This window comes from Larus michahellis, chromosome 9 (genome assembly GCF_964199755.1).
Source record: "Larus michahellis chromosome 9, bLarMic1.1, whole genome shotgun sequence".
Classification (NCBI taxonomy): domain Eukaryota; kingdom Metazoa; phylum Chordata; class Aves; order Charadriiformes; family Laridae; genus Larus; species Larus michahellis.
This window is the reverse complement of record NC_133904.1, coordinates 15919288-15938544: the sequence shown is the minus strand read 5'-3', so window position 1 is coordinate 15938544 and position 19257 is coordinate 15919288. Positions and strand designations below refer to the sequence as shown.

At 39.0% G+C, this 19257-nt stretch overlaps 1 protein-coding gene across 1 annotated transcript in view; it reads right to left on the bottom strand.

Moving 5' to 3' along the window:
- Window positions 1–19257, bottom strand: part of MYZAP (myocardial zonula adherens protein) — a 63706-nt gene that overhangs the window by 28201 nt on the left and 16248 nt on the right. The window contains exons 4-11 of the mRNA XM_074601594.1: window positions 18750–18908; window positions 16011–16103; window positions 13431–13544; window positions 12401–12553; window positions 9376–9501; window positions 8369–8497; window positions 7018–7103; window positions 4057–4162 (exon numbers count right to left, since the gene is read on the bottom strand). Coding sequence (XP_074457695.1) covers window positions 4057–4162; window positions 7018–7103; window positions 8369–8497; window positions 9376–9501; window positions 12401–12553; window positions 13431–13544; window positions 16011–16103; window positions 18750–18908 — 966 coding nt within the window. The remainder of the gene's footprint in view (window positions 1–4056; window positions 4163–7017; window positions 7104–8368; window positions 8498–9375; window positions 9502–12400; window positions 12554–13430; window positions 13545–16010; window positions 16104–18749; window positions 18909–19257) is intronic.

The window sequence follows — 19257 nt, the reverse complement described above, 5'->3', positions numbered from 1 at the left end:
AAAAAAAAAAAAAGTGCTAATCGAGTCTACCATTATTAATGTTCACCGATTTCACCACTGAGCTCTGGGTGACCCACTCTGGCCACCTGTCTCTTCTCACTCTTTTTTTGAAAGCCCGCTATGTACAAATAGTATGAGAAAGGGGCTGGGTTTCTACACCCCTGCCAAATGCACGTCCTGCACTTTCAACTGCCAGCACTTCATGTAAAATGTACTGCACTAAGCTGGGAACAAACAGATTTATTTAACAAATAAGTTCAACATGGGTAAATCTGTCAGCCTTAAATCATCTGCAATCTCTCTCTAATGAGAGCATGAAGCTTTACGACTATGCAGGGTAACTTTCTGCTCAGCTGGTGCTCTAATGGGCCGTGATCTCGGCTCTCACAGCAGAGAACCCCTACAAGGCTGAAAAATGGCTGTGCGTGGGATCTAACACTCAGAGATGATGAAGGTCACTGACTCCAGCAAACTTCCGTTTTATTTCTTCCACTTATTTTCTTCTGAAAGTTATTTTCCATGCTCCCGTTTAATTTATGACTGGTCTGAATAGATGCCCGAGATGGAAGGATTTATTTTCAGAGAAGAATTTAGAAGCAAATGATCTCTTCACTAACGAGTATAAGCACACTGAACTGTGATTGTCCTTCTCTGCCTGGGCTCAATTCCACAGGTCACACATCTACTGCACTCAGTACCAGCAAGATGGGTCCTGCGAAAAGGAAGGCTTTAATACTCTTTTCTTCCATGGCCCTCCTACATTTGGTGCTTCTCTGCCAGCATCCTCTTTCACATGTGCCTAGATTAGGACTGACCACAGCCTTGTGACACATTTTTAGATGCCATCAAAACAGCACTGGATCCTACTGCATCACAAAACTCCACTATAAAGCTTCTCTTTCCTTCCCTCCTGACTGCTTGCTGTTCTTTTACAGAATGCCCTGCATCTGTCACTTGCAAGTGATCCATCATCTTTGCCTAAAAGGCCTGAAGACCAACCTATTTTGTGTTTTTTCAGCCAGCAGATTAATCTCAGTACTCATTCCGTTTTGACAGTTCTCCATATGAGTTTGAAGCAGCATATCTTGTTTGTTCAGCACCCCTTTGAAATGGTGGTTATTTCTGTAGCTGCATTTTGTCTAAATCGGATATAACAGGATAAACCTGCTGTGGTTTACACTGAAAGAATAAACCCCTCATTTATACTTCCAGTCTGTGTCCAAATATACCAAGATTAATACTAAATAAAGCTCATCCTGTAGTCAAGCAAGCATAGGCTTAGCCATCATTCTCACCTAGTTCATACAGTAGCTTTGTTTTAGCTTCTAACAAAAGCATTGCTAATAATTTTGACTATTTACTTTTTTTTCCACTTCTGAGTTTCCCAGGTTAGCCTGTTCTCAGTCTATTCTCATGCAACAGAGAAGCTAAGCATTTCAGAAAGCAGGCTTTCTAGCTGCTTTGATCATTCTTTCTTTCTCAGTTATATTATTTGAATGCAAGTTATTGATCATTGTAATACCCTCATAAACCCTAAGACGGAATGTTATTTTACAACCAGCCAAGAAAGCATTGCAATAACAAGCAACATGGCAGGTTTTCATGATGCTTTTCTAGATACTCCTAGCCATTACATTCTGCATTTACTTAAATTTAACGTAAAGAGGATGTGTGTTCAAATATACCCTGATGAACACGTAACAGTAGTGCAATTAGAAAATCTTCCCTATTTACTCTAGAGAGTATGTTTAGTGCTGCTGCTCACTCTAGTTTTTAACTTCACTCCAGAACAGACTCTTGCGATAGCATTCCTCTTCAACGGCCTGCTTTTGAATGAGTATTTTTGTTGCTGATTTCTCAGGTTCTATGGCATAGTTAGTAAGTGTTGCTTAAAGTGAGCCTAAAAATATTTTTCCAATATTTACATAGAGAAGAGGACAAAATGGTGAAAAATACCACGTGCGTGGATAGCTCAGGACACGCACATCTGCAAGGCTTTTTATCTTCCCCCATGGTGGATAGCTACTCTTCTCTGTACTATTAAAACTGCTATTTTTAGGCCTTTAATTAAAAGAGTCCAGTTTAAAATAGTGCATGGCATCTATATCGTAGATGTTTCCTCAAACACAGTACAAACATAAATCACTGATAGCACAAAATTAAAAAAAAAAACAACATCATTAAGTGCCTAATGTATTTGGTAAAATCTGACCTGATCAAACCTCTGTTACAGGAGACTTTAGTTAGCTCGCAAGTGAAAATACAGATGTAGCTACAGGTGTTCATGCAGTTTTCAAACTAAAACACACAGGGACTAAGGGAGAGAGCAAAAATATATTTCCTATGGCTACATGCTGGTCAAGGATTTGTACAGAGATTTAATTGATTTTGAAAAGCAGATGGTCACACATCAATTAAAAGCAGTCGTATTTGACAGCTAAGTAGCAAGTTGGTCACCTAACATTCTACTTTTTAAATAGGATAGCCAAAAGATCTGGAAGGGCTTTCTGTGTACATGAAGACACCAGCAGAGATACATTATAAGGAATCAGCAAGCTAAACTCACCCATTAAACCTAATACTTATGAAATAATAATCATTTGCCCAATCTTTACACGTTTTTGCCAAAACACCCCATGGAACTGAAAGTATTTGTTATACCAGTGCAGCCCACTAGAGGTCAAGTTATATCCAATTGTTTAAAATATATTTAGTAATAAAAGGCAAAATTTAGGCCACTATCCTCTTAGATATTACTAGAATGATCTGGGTTGCCACATGTATCACAAAGTGACAAGTCCTTTAGAACTTTTGGTTAGAACAAAAAAAGCTTCTAATATGATGGTTGTCTTACAGGGATACAAAACAGATTAAATAATTGTTCCCATAATCCATTAATTAGATGGATTGGATTATTAGATTTGAGTAGTTTTCCTCAATAGGATACCATGGTGTAAAGATTGTTAGCTCAGTTTTAGACCACCTGCTGTAACACTTGAAAATAGTGAGAATGGCAAGCTGAACTAGAAACAAAACCTCAATACTTCGTATCAGTCTTCTATACTGATGATACAACAGAAGAACTTTAATGCAGAGAGACAGGTACTTTTGCATCCCTCTGCATAAAAGACACTTAGTATCACACATTTGATCATACAGCAGGACTATATCAGAATCTTATAAAATAAAACAGATATAGTTTAGTATGTATACAAATATGGGGTGGTTATATATATATATATTAAAAAAAAAAACCACCTTGATAAAAGTGGAAAAACTCCATGTGTAATCAGAAGTCCTATAATAGCACATTGTGAATGCAGAATGAATACCTTAGATTAGAATGGTTTCCAAACATTTGATTTTGTGAATGTGTGATGTCCAAATACAAATAAAAGGTATTTCATGAATGCCTATCCTCTGTACAATAGCAAGGCTCAGCGTAATAGTGCTGTCAGTCTGCTTTGTAAAGCTCCAATTTAAACTCAATTTACCTGTTTCCCATGTCATTCTTTCATCCACTTGGAGAAACAGAAATGTTTGCAATCATAGCTTTCTGACTGCTAAACAGTTTCTTGGCACGTAGGTACCCTGTAACTTAAAGCAACTTCCCAGCAGAAAGCCCCTTAAAATTTTACAGGAAGTTATATCAGCTATGATGATGTCCCCAAGACCAGGTAAAAAAAGAGATAAGTGGAAAAAACCTGTGTTTGCCCACCTATTTCTATGAGAAACCACATTTAAAAAGTGTCTTCCACTTCTGTATAGGAAGGAGACCTTTAACAACTAGTCTGCGTTGCTTCTGCAGTTACCCTCTGAATGCTTCAAATTAAGTTGTATGTTGTATTTCCGGGACTACCATGAAGAGTCCCAGAATTAGTGTCAGCCTAAACATCCCAGTATATAATCCCCAGCCACTGGATTAAACTGCTGTTACCTGGTCTTTCTACTTCACTAGCTCCACATACTTAACTCATCTTCCGTTGTGTCTTTGGATTATGTACTAAAAGAATCAAGTGTTCCCAAAAGACTCAGAATTGTTTTACTAGACCTCACCTCCTCAACCATGTGCTTGACTTTCTTCTGTTGGCAGTGAACCATATCATCCAGATGTTTGATTCGCTCTCTTAGGCTAGCTGCTACCTCCTCCAAATGCTGTGACCTGGCAAAACATGGAAGAATTAAACATGTAAGCGGGGAGCTCTCTGCAGTATGAGCAAAACAAGAACAACGCCCACAATCCCACCACAAATCAGACTAGGTTAAGAGGCAGGCACATCAGATTCTACTGACAGATGTCAGTTTGTCCAAAGTACATTTTAGTGGCAGTCTTCTAGTCAAAGTGGCTGTCTCCGCCCAAATTAACTCACCTTTGTCTTGCATGCTGGCATGCTTACTCAGAGCCTGAAGTGCTGACAATTAAACAATGTGACAAAGCTCATCTCCGTAAGATGTCTGTTTTTCCTTGAAGGGAAAGGCATTTAGACACCTCGATCTTTATCATCAGAAAGACATATTTATCCTGACTTATTACCACCTGTAAACTTTTTGGAAATACATACTAAATCAAAGCCAGGAAGCACATCTGCTGGCGTCCTTTTAAAAGTTCTCCTACGACAGGGAAGCCCTGAGTCAAGGATTTGGCACAGTTGCCAGCAGTAGCAGAATGCTAACTGGAGTAGTATTAACTCATCAACAGCCAGCAGGAATTGTTGTGGATGTTTTAAGTTTGCATGTATGACTCTCTAGACAGATTCTGCATTTCTTCAAATCCGTTTAACACAGAAATTGAACGCCCACAGAACTCCTGCCACAAGCTGGTTTGACAGCTTGCCAGAAAAGCAGTTTTAGAATATGCAAAGAAACAGGAGGGAACGTTTTTAATAAGTTTTTGGCACATTGGCCATGGGAGCCTCCATTTTTATCTGGACAATTCTTGAAATTCTTCAAAGAATGCAACTGCTTGCTTACAAAATAAACTTCTGTACTCCTAGATTCAGGACTAGACAGAATTTGAGAAGTGGAGGAGGAGAATCAAAAACAAAAAGGCTTTTTTTCATCTTGGTCTGTGCACAGCAGAAGAAACAGTTGAAGCTGCAAATAGAACAACCATTCTAAGGCAAAGCAGCAGATGGCAAACTGTATGACACGATTCCAATAAATGACTGAATTGTATGCCGTTTCCCCCCAGGAAGAGTCCCTATTAACAGTGAAGTACTCTACAGAACTGTAACTGCAGCACTTTGACAAGGACTCACAAAATCAAGACATTGCTGCAGGTTTTTCAAGCCTGCATGATAAGGTCTCACAAAACCACAATTTACATTTTGATTGCAATTGTAACACGTATTTGGTCTCTCACGGAAAGATTCAGAATTTTAAGCACTGATAGCAACGAAGCACTGGAACAGAGGTCCTTCCTCAGGTGGAGCTCAAGAGTCTGGTCAGGTACAGACAGGTAAAGAGAACTTAAGAACAGACTTCAGCATCTGAACACAGATTCACTGGTTGCATTGCAGAGATTGCAGCTGTGTGCTTGCTTGCATTGCATGAATTCCTGTCTGAACATTGCTTTTACCCTTTTCACTGCAGCATAACTTTTCATGCCGAGTGGTCAGGGCAGGATTCACTGAAGTGAGGAGAGTATCTGTTATCCAGAGCTAAAGGAAGAAAGCAGTTATCTTTCATCTCCATATTCTACGTTGTACATGACATCTGTTCACTTTAAGTTATTATTTTAACAGGCTGCTGTGAAAAGCCATTATTACCCTGAAACCGGATAAACTGGTCACAGATCAATACAACTAGGCAGCGAGATGCTCTCGGCAGGGACTTCCTTTTATGTTCATGCTTCCTACAGAACAGCAGGATGCCAAAACCTTAAAACCGAATTTCTGGGTGCCACAGAAATACAAGTAGTAATCAAGTACAATTAGTCGGTCTCTGCTTGTAATTCGTCTTTACCCACTCAAGTAGTGTCATATAAACCTTTGAGTGGCGGATGCAATTTTCAGTTACGTTATTTCAGTGCTGGATAGATTTCTTTTGAAACTTTGCCTCTGCCTTTGCTTGAAGCTTTCTTTTGCCTGGTCATCGTGTTTTGTCAGTCTCAAAGAAGTAGTAATGGATGCAGATGCCACCTGTGGGCAGGAACAGCACACCCAGGTGCCACCACACCACTCGATCTTTCTTCTAAGCCTCATGCTTTAGAGAACAACCATTCACAGAGGTCTCACTGCCAATAACATCACCCTCACTTTCCCCAAATAACTTCATAGCTTATTTCTGCACTGTGATGCTACGTGACAGATTTCTTCCACGCCTTCATTTTGTTCACATGCATATGTTAATGTGTAGACCTGCCCCTCCAAGCCTCAGATATATTCAAGGCCAGGCTGGATAAGGCTTTGAGCAGCCTGGTCTAGTGGGAGGTGTCCCTGCCCATGGCAGGGCGGTTGGAACTAGATGATCTTTAAGGTCCCTTCCAACCTGAACCATTCAATGATTCTATGATATATTCCCTGCTTTCCCTCTTTTATACAAAAAAGACACCTCTGGCAGTTATATGCAAAGCTCTTGCTGCCTTCAAGAGTTCAACTTTTTGAAGGAGATGTCCTACAGCTTAATACGGGATACAGAATGTCTTTTCTTTTAAAACTGTGTTGGGCAGTCAAGAAGGAGGTAATGAAAGTATTCATAGTCAGGATCATATTGTGCTGAATTTGGGAATGAAGACCTAAAAAAAATGCAATCCTCCAATATGTCACAGCTTGTTCCATCTAAAATGTACTCTGCGTGATTGCAAACAATTCTTCAAGAAAGATGCATAGTGGGTTTTGTTGCAAAAATTAATCCTCTTGATACTTTATATGTAAATAAACTTACATTCAGATGGACAATCCCTTCCAGACTGCTGTTTTAAAGTTAGAAAAAGTAAAACTCAGGTGTCTTCAAAAACAAACTCACCCTAAAGTTTCCTAGCAATACTAGAAATTCCACAGACAAGACATATCTCACCTTTCACTGTCAGAGTTGTTATCAGATTTTGCTCCAGATATTTGTATTTCATTTAGTTCGAGTTGTTTTTGCAGCTGGTGACGCTCCTAAACAAGAAATATTATTCTTCAGTTCTCCACGTGTCAAAATGTAAAGGCTTCACAAAGCATACTTCATTGCAATTCAAAAGATCATTTGTGAAATTAGAATAGAAACTGATTAAACAAAATCCATACATTTCCTATAACTGAGGAGCACAGAACGCATAATAATAAAATCAAATTCCCAGCTCTGCATGGAAATAAGATCAGAGTTTTCAATTTCCTATTCAAAGAAGTAAGGTTGTACTTGCACCGGAATTTTTTTAATAAAAAGATGAGTCATCACAATCTTTACCTACATAAATGTCAAATTTTTCATGTTATGCGTCCAAAACAAAAAATCTCTCGATCCAAAGCTGAGACAAAAGATATTGCTCTATTTTATTCCCCAAAATATTCCTGTGTATTTTCAGGTGTCCATCAGCACAGTGCTCATGAAGATCTGGGAGGATTTTTTTTACAATAGTTCTACCAGTGTCATAAGAGGTAAAGATCTCAAAACATTTCTGCTTTCAGAGCTTTAAAAGTAAATTGTCAAAAACCTGCTCTCAATTACGGTTTGGTAGGGAATGTTTAACCAGGGAGAAGAATAATTAAAAGTTTTTTAATGCTAACAGGAAAGGAAGAACCTAAGTTTTGGATTAAAAGGCAGTAAAACTCGATTTTTTTTCTTTTCTCCTCAAAATATTCTGAGTCATAATTTAAATAAGATATATATCTGCATGGAAGATTAAGTGGCTGCTACATAGCCACAACAAACGCTCAAAACATTTTAGTCTGAAGCTTTCAGTTTAGCATTTCATCCACATGTGGAGAAATACAGAGATACAATTCCAATCAGGACTATAAACAGCTAACTAGTAAGGTCTATTCCAAACTAAATCACATTTTAATGGACCTACCAACAGCATTTCTAAGAGACTTTGGATCATTTATGATTGCTACTTCATTTGGCTTAGGAGACCTTGCACACTGAAGGAAGACTGAATGGTCTTTTTAAACTCTTCCTTTAAAATAATGGTTAATTTACTAAATAAATTTTGACACCTTAGGCAGCTCTGACTGTAAAGACCACTAGAAAGATAGAACCACCACTTAATCACAGTGTTTCTACCATAGTCCAGGTCCATTTACTTAAATCGATACAATAACTAAGATGCAAACAGTGGTGGTATGTCACTGAGCAGGGGACTGAGCAGCAGGAAAAAAAGAAGTTTCCTCCACGCATTTCTGCATTTCCTTTCAAGGCAGCGATCAGCTAAGTCTCATACCTCTTCCATGCGCTCAATCAGCCGGTCCAGCTCACCAATTCTCTGGTCTTTTTCCTGTATGCTTGTTTCTGTAATCTGCATTTTCTTATTTGCCTCTTCAATAGCCTTGAGAAGCCGATTTGTTTCCTCCTTCAAATAAGAGGATTTACAGTCACATTAAGATCCAATTTATTAACGAGGAATTACTTTTTTTTTTTAAGCCACAGAGCCATGCTAATAGCTTTTAAGCAGAGCTCAAAGCTTTTCTCTACACCTGCCCAGAAATGTGGAAGAGCTGTGACCCTAAATGTGAACTGTAGACAACAAAAGATTTGGGAGACTTTGAAGTGCATAGGTATTTGTAAAGCATCACTATGAAAAATCTGAGATCAACTTTTACCCATTCCTTAGATATTTGTTTTCCCTCCTGGGGATGCTGTGAAGAGCGTAAACAGCATAAAAAACATAAATATGCTGTTGCAGAATATAGCATTTTGAACACCAAAGTTTGCCATGTTCAGCTTTGTACTTTTCTCACATATAAAACAGTATGAATGGAAAGAGACTGGGGAAATCTACCTTCAGTCTCAGTTATTATCTGTCTTTACCAGTTAGGAAAGTGCAATGACTGACTGCTCATAGAAAGGTTTTACTTGAGAGTGGAGGGAAACCAGGGGACAGGAAGAGTTCTGGCTCCAGCAGCATCCAGTGAAGTTGCTCCCCCTCCCCTTCTTAAGCTACCACTAAAACTGGACACTGTATTTTCCTTTTTTTTTTTTTTAAATCAGAAGTTAAAAAACCCAACTTACACCATTTCAAATTTTAAACTCTACATTATCATAACTGTTACTGTGTTTGAACACATTATTTTCTCAGCCCTACAACCCCAAAAACTTGGAAAGCTTAGTATCTGTGGCATGACTAGTCACAGAGGTAGGAGCGAAGGAACACATGTCACTCTGGAGTATGAAGTGACTGAGAAACAACACCCAAGCTAAGCACTGCTCTTACAGACTGGCTATACGTACTAGGAGGATTTCTTTTTCAGCTTTATGTTTTTGTTCCTCTTCTCGCATTTTTTCCTCATACTGACTGTACAGTTTTCTTGTCATCTCTCTCATGACTTCAGCATTGGCTTCCTGTGATGATTCCACCTATGAGAGGGGAAAGTTGACCCATCAGTCAGTACAGTACTGCTGGCGGCAGGAAAAACAGAGTTCACATGATGTGAGAATAACACTTTGAACTTCAGCTTTACCTTGTTAAGAATTTGACATGGCTGAAGCAGATTTTCATTTGCATCAAGACTATTTACAACATCCTTACAATATATATGTCATTTGACTCTGTAGAAGTTACCGTTTCATCAAGTTTCACGTTGTCTGAATGTAACTAGTCATTGCTTATCCATGACCAGGCTATGCCTCTTCACTGAGCCCTCCATAACAGCCTCTAAAACACTTGATTTGCTTCCCCATTGAAAATATATCGTCTCCCTCTATTTTACAGAGATGGTCTAGACTCAACTCCTGTTTCTAAATGACCATGAGCACTCAAAGCAATAATTACTTTAAGCTGGACCTAATATGTGTTGTTAACTAGATGACACAGCTGTACCCTCCCTCCTCTCTCTTGCTTTTTCACATACTGCTCTTTGTGTAGGCACAAGAACTGGGGTGACCTGGAGCAAAGCAGATCAGGGAACAATCAGACATAAAATCAATATATTCAGGGGTGTGGAAGGGTTAATTTTTAACCACAGGACCAGAAACTTTACTACTGCTACAGGGAAGAGGGCAGGAATGGTAATTCAGAGACAGGATTTCCCCCTTCTGTTGGCTCTGTGAACCACACCCTCAGGGATTAAACACCCCATACGACGTTCACAGTTTAAACCCATCTACTCTGTAAAACCACAATAAAAACAAAGTAAAATAGCTAGTCCAGGACTCCGTTCTCTTACTAGCGTTGCTATAAATCAGACAAGGTTATAGTGAAATGCCGTGGGTGCTACAAAAAGGTCAGGAAGAGGAGGAATATACTGTCACATCTGGGAGAAGAACAAAGTGCTGACCACTACAGTTTACACGGCTACAAAATACCCGGTTCTGATGATTAAGGTTTTGGGGCTTGGGTTTTCTTTTCACTTCAAGGACTGAGAGATTTATTCAACCCTTGTGTTTATCTTGCATGGCGAGAACAAACTGTTTTACTACCCCACAGGAGAAAAACCATGTATTTCACCCTTTGAAAAGGGACTGAGCTCTGAAGGACTCCGCTTGTACTGCAGTTGCCCCCTGTGGCGTCTCACCTCGGCCAACACTGGGGCAGAGGTAGTAACCTGCACTTTGTGAGAGGGAGTGGAGTTAAATTAAGTTGCAGTACAACATGAAACCTTCCACATTTCAGGAGGCCTGAAAGAATCGTATCATTCAGAAAAAGCCAACAACCAAACCCCAGAGTCCTTAAGACACATTGAACTGGAATACGATCTCTGGCACTGTCTCTCCATCATTCCTTTGCCTATAGCTTGAGCAATGAGGAGAATAAAAACAAGCACAAAAAGGTAGATGCATCAGGGCATCTGTTCTAGTGCTCTTAAGCAACATCTCCAACCTCAGCTATTGTTATGATTGTATGAATAAACCGAACCTACTTAATAAACTACATGGGCGTGCTCTCCTACACAGAAGATAATCATGGCATATGGTAGTTCCTGCTTTTCAATGGCTAACCTCCCAGATTCCACACCATCCTCTCACATTCACTCCTGGAATAAAATCCCAGATGTCTTGGCATCTTTGATATGCAATTTTATGTTTAACTTTCAAAGAAAGCAATGAGGTATTTTATCCACTAACTTTGTAATAAAACTATGACTTTGAGGGCAAAATTTAAACTTTTTATTCATTAGGGCAGGGCATGTATTGTGCAGACCTTGACATGCTTGAAGATAAACAAATCCTTAAGCATTCAGTCGAACTGGGATTTAACCTGCGGTTCTCTGCCCTTAGAAGCAGACATACCTTTCCCTGACTTGTTGGTGCATGTCCTTAAGATTATAGTAAAGTCCAAATTTCTGTTTGGAAATCTCAATTGCATCAGCTTTGCTTTCTTCTTTTAATTGTTTTTTCCCTCTTTTTATTTCCTGCTGACAGTAGCAGGTACAAAATACAGTTACTGTTATAGCCTGTAAAGCTTCACTATGAGAGGAAATTAGAACATGAATTTTAAATTGAAATACACTTACGTTAATGTTTTCTCTTTTAACCATTCATCACTAAGTATTAATGCAAGTTACTGGAGAGCCAAAATGAAAAATCTTCTCTGACAAAATTAAACATGAATAAACAGCAGTCACCTTAATTTCACAGTGACAAAATTCTGATACAGTACCATATTCAAATTAGTCTATTTTGAGCAGTTTTAAGAGACACAAAGGTTTCCAGAAGAGGTTTCATTGGTTAGGGGTTTTTTGGTTGTTGTTGTTTGGTTGGTTGTTTTTTTAAAATTAGATTGAAGGAATATATTTGGCAGATGAGAGGAGAAAACAGTCAAGCTTTCTGGCATATAAAACCTTCCAGTTTCTGTTTTATTCCCCTGCATTTCTTTGAAAGAAATAGTTTAATTCTCTTTCCAAGACACTTGCTGTTACAGCATGTATCTGCTGACCATATGCTCATAAGACTTAACAGATTACCTATTAAAAATTGTGCAATACCAAATAAACAAATTTAACATCAAGAAATTCCTATAGCCCTGTGTAGAGTCATAGTATTTCTTTACTTACAGCAATGGACATTAATAACCATTTAATGGTTTGAATTGTTCACCTGCCAACATCCCTGAATGGTAATCCCATGTTATGGAAAGACTGACTGCTGCCAGCTGAGACCCTTTGTTATTAAAACAATATTGATTCACAGGAGTATGTCAGCTCTAGGGAATGATGAAGGCATGAAGAACCCTTTACAAGTAAGGCCAAGGAATTCATTTAACACACTCCTAATGCCCTTACTGGGCAATAATTTGGGGGGAGTTTATATACCACACCTTTAATTTCAGTAACTGATTTTCAATTTGTGCTGTTTCCAGTTGCTTTTGCTTCTCTCTCAGCTTTTCCATAGATTGCTCATGTGTATGTTTTAAATTCCTTATTTGTTCCCTTATGTCGGTGTTCTCCAATGTAACATCCACTAGAGTTTTCTAGAAGAGAGAGGCAAACCACATATTAAAAATCACAAATAATTTGGTGAACTAATATAGTAAAAAACTTATGGAACACACAGAACATTTAAGAGTTTCTGGATGTATCAATGCAGTGTGAACAGTTTTGAAAGTTTTAACATTTAAAATTATGGGTTTTGTTGTATTTAGTTTGCTAGAAGAACATGAAGAACATGCTCAGTGAAATCAAGTCCTGTGCCATTATATAAAAAAAAACAAAACAAAAAAAAAGGAACATGGATACATTTCAGTGTGAATGCTACTCCCAGCAATCTTCCTTTCTTCTCCCCAAGGGCCATGCTGTACAGATTAAATGCACTAGACTGAGAAAAATTGAGACACACAAGAAAGCTGGAACATTAAGTTGTTCAACTGAGATATGTGAGAATTCGGAAGTCTTTAAAACAGAAAATTCATTCCCAGCTTCTCCCTCCCCCAACATTTCACAGGTATGTAAAGTCTCACAACTGTTTAGCATCCAAACATGCCACTTCCATTTCTGTTAACCAGTGAAGGTTGAAAAAACTCAGGAGATGTACTGTTTTACACAATACAGAAAACAAATCACATTTTCACCTTAGATATTTTGTAGAGACATGACTAGTGGCATTAGTCTGCTGCTGATCAGTGTCTCTTTATTGTACGCTATTTTTAACAGGTTTTTTAAAAAACATAGGTATTGGAATTTGTTCTTTTTTCCTTAGTTTCCTGAATCAGCTGTCTTAGATATCCAAGACAGTACTTTACGGGCTTTGTTTAGTGTTAGAATCTTATTTGCCATCCATGTTTTATGTGTGTTTTTAAATCCATGTCAGAAAAGGAAGATGTCAGCTGTGAAACAGCTATTAAAATGTACCTGCAAGTCTATTGATGCTGATGTCAAGGAGCTGTTCATTTCACTAAAGCTATCTAAGGCTGCAGCCTGCACTCGCACATGATTCTCTAAGGATTCCTGATGAGCATTTGTCACCTGAGCAAGAAAAAAAAAAAAAAAAAAAAGATTTTATATAGAATAATGATCAAGTTTACCTATTCTTTCAAAGGGAACTACAGAAGCGAAAGACCCCATGGTTAATTTTCACAGTACTAGGATGCTTACAATATACAGGCCTCGAAGCATATTCTTGCACCTCAGAAACAAAAAAACAAAACTTAAAATCCAAATATGCTAACAGAAATAAGGCATAAGTACCAATGTTTATTGCTAGTCTGTAATCACTGTATAAGCTGTTCTTTTGGAAAGGACAAGAGGACACTTAGCAGATATCTATTCGGAAAGTTTGTGTACAGAGTGGGCAGATAGTAAAAAGTCACCGAGTGAGAAGCAGAAGAATGCAAGAAATTAAGAAATCTAGAAAGGTTTGGGTGAAGTGTAGAATAGCCTTAATTAAGAAGGAACTGACTAATAAGGTACGTAAAGAAGCAACATCAAGAAGGCTTAAGGATGAAACAATACGAAGCAGGTAGGAGAAGTCAGAAGAGAGCATTGTTGTGTGAAAATTTGTCGTCTTTATTATGTACAGGCAGGCACTTAAGAACTGGAGGGAAAATAAAAAGGCAGAAAATTACATTATTTAGGAAGAGACCAAAATCCAAACATTGTAAATAATTATGTACCATCCAATAATAAAGAGAAAAAAATGTTACTAATGGAGGCCAGCCCAACTCACATTCTTAGATGGACCAGACTTGTTTCTTGATAAAAACTGAGGAACACTAGGGACGGATACAGAGAACAATGAGTGTTTAGAAATCAAGCCACACACAGATTAGGTCAGCATAGGGAGTAGAAGCCAAGTAGTTACTGTTAACCCTATATAAGCGTGTGCTCATGTAAAAACAAACAAACAAAAGCAGAAATGCTTTGGATGGATTAAGAAAGTTACAAGATAAGAACTTGTGTGAAGAAGCATTACTGCCCAGGGCAGGATATTGGAAGTACAAATTTCAAACAAACTTTATGAACAAAAAGTAGTCCTGGAAATTGATGGGGGGAAAAAAGCATCGTGAGAGATCCAAAGCTGAAGCAAGGAGTATATAAAGGATTTTAAACAAGATCCACAAATAGCATGAAAGATGGCAGTTGTGTAAAACCAAAACCCAAACAGACAAAGAAAGCATGTATTAGAGGTAGAACAACACTTGCGCTTTCTTTCAGGCACTCTAAAGTATTAAAAAAAGCAGGGAGGGCGTCTCATAATGTGCCATTATGTCAGAAGGAGTGCTTCATAAACATTTGCTGCAGAATCATAGAATCACAGAATGGTTCAGGTTGGAAGGGACCTTAAAGATCATCTGCCAGAGCTGGTCAGAAACCCTTAACTGAGAGATGTTCAGACTCATGCAGGATTTCTACTGGCCTGACAGAAGATCTGGAAGTGCAGAATATCACCGCTGCTGTTGAGTAAGGATCAGCAGCACAGAGGACAAAGCTACATCTGATTCAGCATTTGCCTACATGCATACTGGGTGGGAGACTCACCTTGGTGGCATCATTAAGACGATTTAACAGTTTACAGAAATTCAGTTTTCTCTCCCTCCTCCCCTCAAGTCAAGGTGATTTTTGTTGTAGTTTTTTTTTTTTTGAGACTAGTTGCCACAGAATAAAAGTAATTGTTTAACAGCAAGTTCTGATCTTTATACATAATACAGCAGGCAGGGAACTGGCAGCCTCCAAATGATGGCAGAAGGGCCCAAGTCAGGGTCCCAGTCCCTTGAAGTCAGAATAAGTTTAATTGCCAAAGTGTCATCTGAACCAAGGCTGTGAAAATCAATGTTGAATATAAAATCCACAGCAAGTTTTCAGGGAGATTTTTTTGGACCAAACAACTCAGCAGTTTAGTATGAAGGATACTTCTACAGACTGCAGCAACTTTTATTGCTAAAGCAGCATGTCAGAAGGAGGAGAGGTCATCGAATGACCATCAAAAGGTTCAATTAAGAACCAAAAGGTAAGTAATTTTTGGAGACCTGTCAAGTACTTTAATACTAAAGTATATTTCTACTTCTTTTACTACAGTGTTTAAACAGTAAAGTCAGTAAAACAGAGTAAACGGAGTAAAACAGTAAATCTGTTGAAACGACAGCAACTAGGTTGCACATTACTCCTAATTATGTAAGTTTTTTTATTAAATTCACCTGGTAGCTTACTGGTACAAACATCTCCAGTAATTACCAATACACACAGACAATCCTATCAAGATCATTCTTTTATTTCCAAGATGCAGGCAATTAGTAATTCCATAGCAAAAGCAGCCCTGTCCTACTTTACCTTCCTGGATGGAAAAATAAATAAATAAATAAAGTATAGATGTCACATAAAACAATGAACTGGAGTGGTTTGAGAAATTATTTCTGTTCTGATGAAGCAAAAAAAAAAAGTTTCTAGATAACACTTATTCTCATACGCTTTCCCTACAAATGAATGTATACTTACTTTCAGTTCATTTGTAAGCTGCTGTATTTTTCGTTTCATTTCATCATATTCACCATACATTTTCTTTCTTACTTTTTCCAGAGTTGCTCTCACCTGGTATCAGAAAAAAATCAAGTGCCTTTATCAAACTTACTGATCATAGAATCTTCATGGTTGGAAAGGACCTTTGAGATCATCAAGTCCAACTGTACACACACAAAAAAACCCCTATTTATACTAGAACATGGTGGGTTTTTCGATGTCCTTCATTATTACTTTCAGTAATTTCCATTAGTAATCTACCTTTTCATCAACAGCAATTTACTCTTAAGAACAAGACAAAAACTTAAGTCTCAAGATTTGTCTACATAGGGATGATATGATTAAACATCTCTGAATAATTCTAAACGTCTCTGTACTTAAACACTTATATATTAATAATGAATTTCAATTAAATTATTTGTAACTCATTCTAACCTGATTACTAAAGGAATTAAAATTAATTTGAGCATATACTGTTTTCTTTCTGAAAAAAAAAAAAAAAGCATCCACACATGGATTTAATACACCCTCATACTTTTTAAAGGGGTTAATTAGTTTTCCCTGAGTATCCGTTGAAGAGAAACTCTTTAATTTGGCACTTTTAGGCTCATATCTAGTTAAACAATACGTTAGCATAAATTTACCAATGCAATTTCAAATCTGAAGAACAGAGAACTCAATTTGATTTTATTTAAGAACTATGGATGTAAATTATACCTTGCCCTTCAGAAAAAAAAAGAAAAGAAAAAAAAAAGAGCACACTGGAAGCCAGCTTGGGTTTACATGCCATTGCAATCGTGCACAGAACCAATCTTCTCGAGCACACATTGTAAACACTAGTTAAATGTTTGCCTACAGTCTACGTTCCAGCCATGTAATTCAAACTCCTCCCCGCCTCCTTCACCTCTATCAACCACAGCCTGATTGCAGATAATCTAGGGCAGCGAGCTTGCCTCGTCTCTGCTTGGCTTGGGGAAGGAGCGAGGGGAAGACGCTCACAGGGCCTCATACAAGAGGGGATGTTTCTAGCAGCTCCGCAGGGTACCCACTCCCTCCCAGAAGGAGGGACACTGGCCACCAAATCTATGCAAGGAGTAGGCACAAGCCTACCCCAAACTACGCGCTCCCTTTAGGATGAGAAACATGGAAGAAAGCGGTCTCCCGTGCTGCAGCTCAGGAAACCACCCCTCCCCCTGTCCCTACCCACACATCTATACACACACACACTCCCTCCCTCTTGCAAAGTGTAAATTCAACTCAGATACAGAGGAACTGTCAGCAGTTCTGACGTGGCCCATCATTTTTGGTCTATTTAAGTCAGCACATACGTGGCATAGCTGAGGACCCTTGTTAAGACTCTGCTTTTAAAGACGAAACTTATCTGGCAGAGCAAAGTTCACAGTATATTAGCATAGCCGAATACAGCTTGCAGAAGACAGGAGAGCAAGGGGCAGTATGTCTCTTCCCATATCTTTCCCACTTTTTCCTGAAAGGATCAGTACCCTGAACACACATGCAAGACACACAGTTCACCTGGTCTGACACATCCCTCCATGCCACAAGCTGGCCGTGACCAGTAAAGGGCAGGAAGGTGGTCCCAGTCCAGACGATCTGGGCCGGGTACCAGAAAGAGAGCAGCTCGGGGAGCTGGACCTGCTGGGCGCCAACTCGCCCATCCCAACGCCTCTCCAGGAGGGCAGATAAACCACCCAGGCAGGAAACCAGCAGCTCGCGTCCCTCTACTGCACTGCAGCACCGACATACCCTACCTGAGTGCAGGAACTGCAGAGTGGGGAATGCTGGGAGCTAATAAACGGTGAGTAATAAAGGAGAGAAGCAAGTGCTGATAGCTAGAGACCAGGCAGATGTTAAGAGCACACCTAATGACAGTCTCTTACACTGCTGGCTTGACTCAGTGTACCTCCCTGTTGTATCAACTCAGTTTGCGCTTGAATCAGTGTAACATGGTAACCATTGACCAATAGCTGCCTGGGTGGTGAAGGTGGATGGAAGGAGAAGATCAAATTGGTTGCCCTGGGCTAATTAGGGTATTATTGCCAAAACCTGAGAGCCAAGGACTGACAGGCAAAGAGATGCTGAATTTCAAGCCCAGAAACCAGCAGCATCAGAAGTGCCTTTTTTCTTTTTTTTTTTTTCTTTCAGGAGATTGTTCTGCCAATTATGATAAATGAGCATGGACAGAGAAAGTAGTACAAAGTCATCCTTATTAGGCTGACTATTTTAAGCCTGCCCCAAAGTATACCCAAGCGATTTTTACTATGTCACCTAATTTAGAAGCCTTTTCAAAACTGGGGGGTTTAGGGACCAAGGAAGCAAAGGAAGAGAGGAGAGAGATTATCCTTTCAGGTGTCTGCTTGCATAGTTTCTTCTGTATCACATTTGAAATTACAAAGGTTTCAGGACAGGAACCCCAAGATCTTTTTGGCAGTTTGCTGGCCCAGCTGTAGCGCAGTCAGCACACATTAACAAGTATCACTTGGCACAGAGGCCTCTGGTCTGGACCACACAGTTCCCAGGTATACAGCATGCTTTTTTCCAACCTGAATACTAAAAAGGCAAGCTTTTAGCTTCAGAGTAGGTTCCCAATTCAAATTCAGGTGTTGGGGTAGACATCAGTCATCCCATATACACTCACAGCTCTACATGAATATATGGAAAGGATATCTGACAAATTTTTAAGCTGAAAGCATAACTCACTTCTTTAATGTAGTTCATCTCCTCTTTCAGCTGATCAGCTGACCAGCCATAAACCACCATTTCTCTCTTATGGTTGTTGTCAGTTCGGTGCACGACGCCATACACCATCCCATGAGAGAGCTTCCCCGGAGACATGCCATTTGGTACATGGTAGAGCTCCTTAAAAGTAAAAAAGTAAAAAGTTATTTTTAAATCAGTACTAGAAACAAACAAACAAACAAACAAAAATAAGTAGCATAGGGGCAGGAGAGACAGACAACTACAGTGAAAGCACAACAGTACCTAAGAACACTAGTTCCCAAACGTTTGGGGGCCAGACTGTCAACGTTCATGTTTTTGGGAATATCAATGACCAGTTTATAATTGATAGAGATGTTAGGGATGTCTGATTTCCACTGGCTTTAATGGAAGGGTACAGCTGGAGACAACGGACTGGATTTGTGCAAGGAGAAGTAGAGGCGTGTGAGAGAAAAAGTTATCTTGGCCTATTTTCATTCACCAACATATG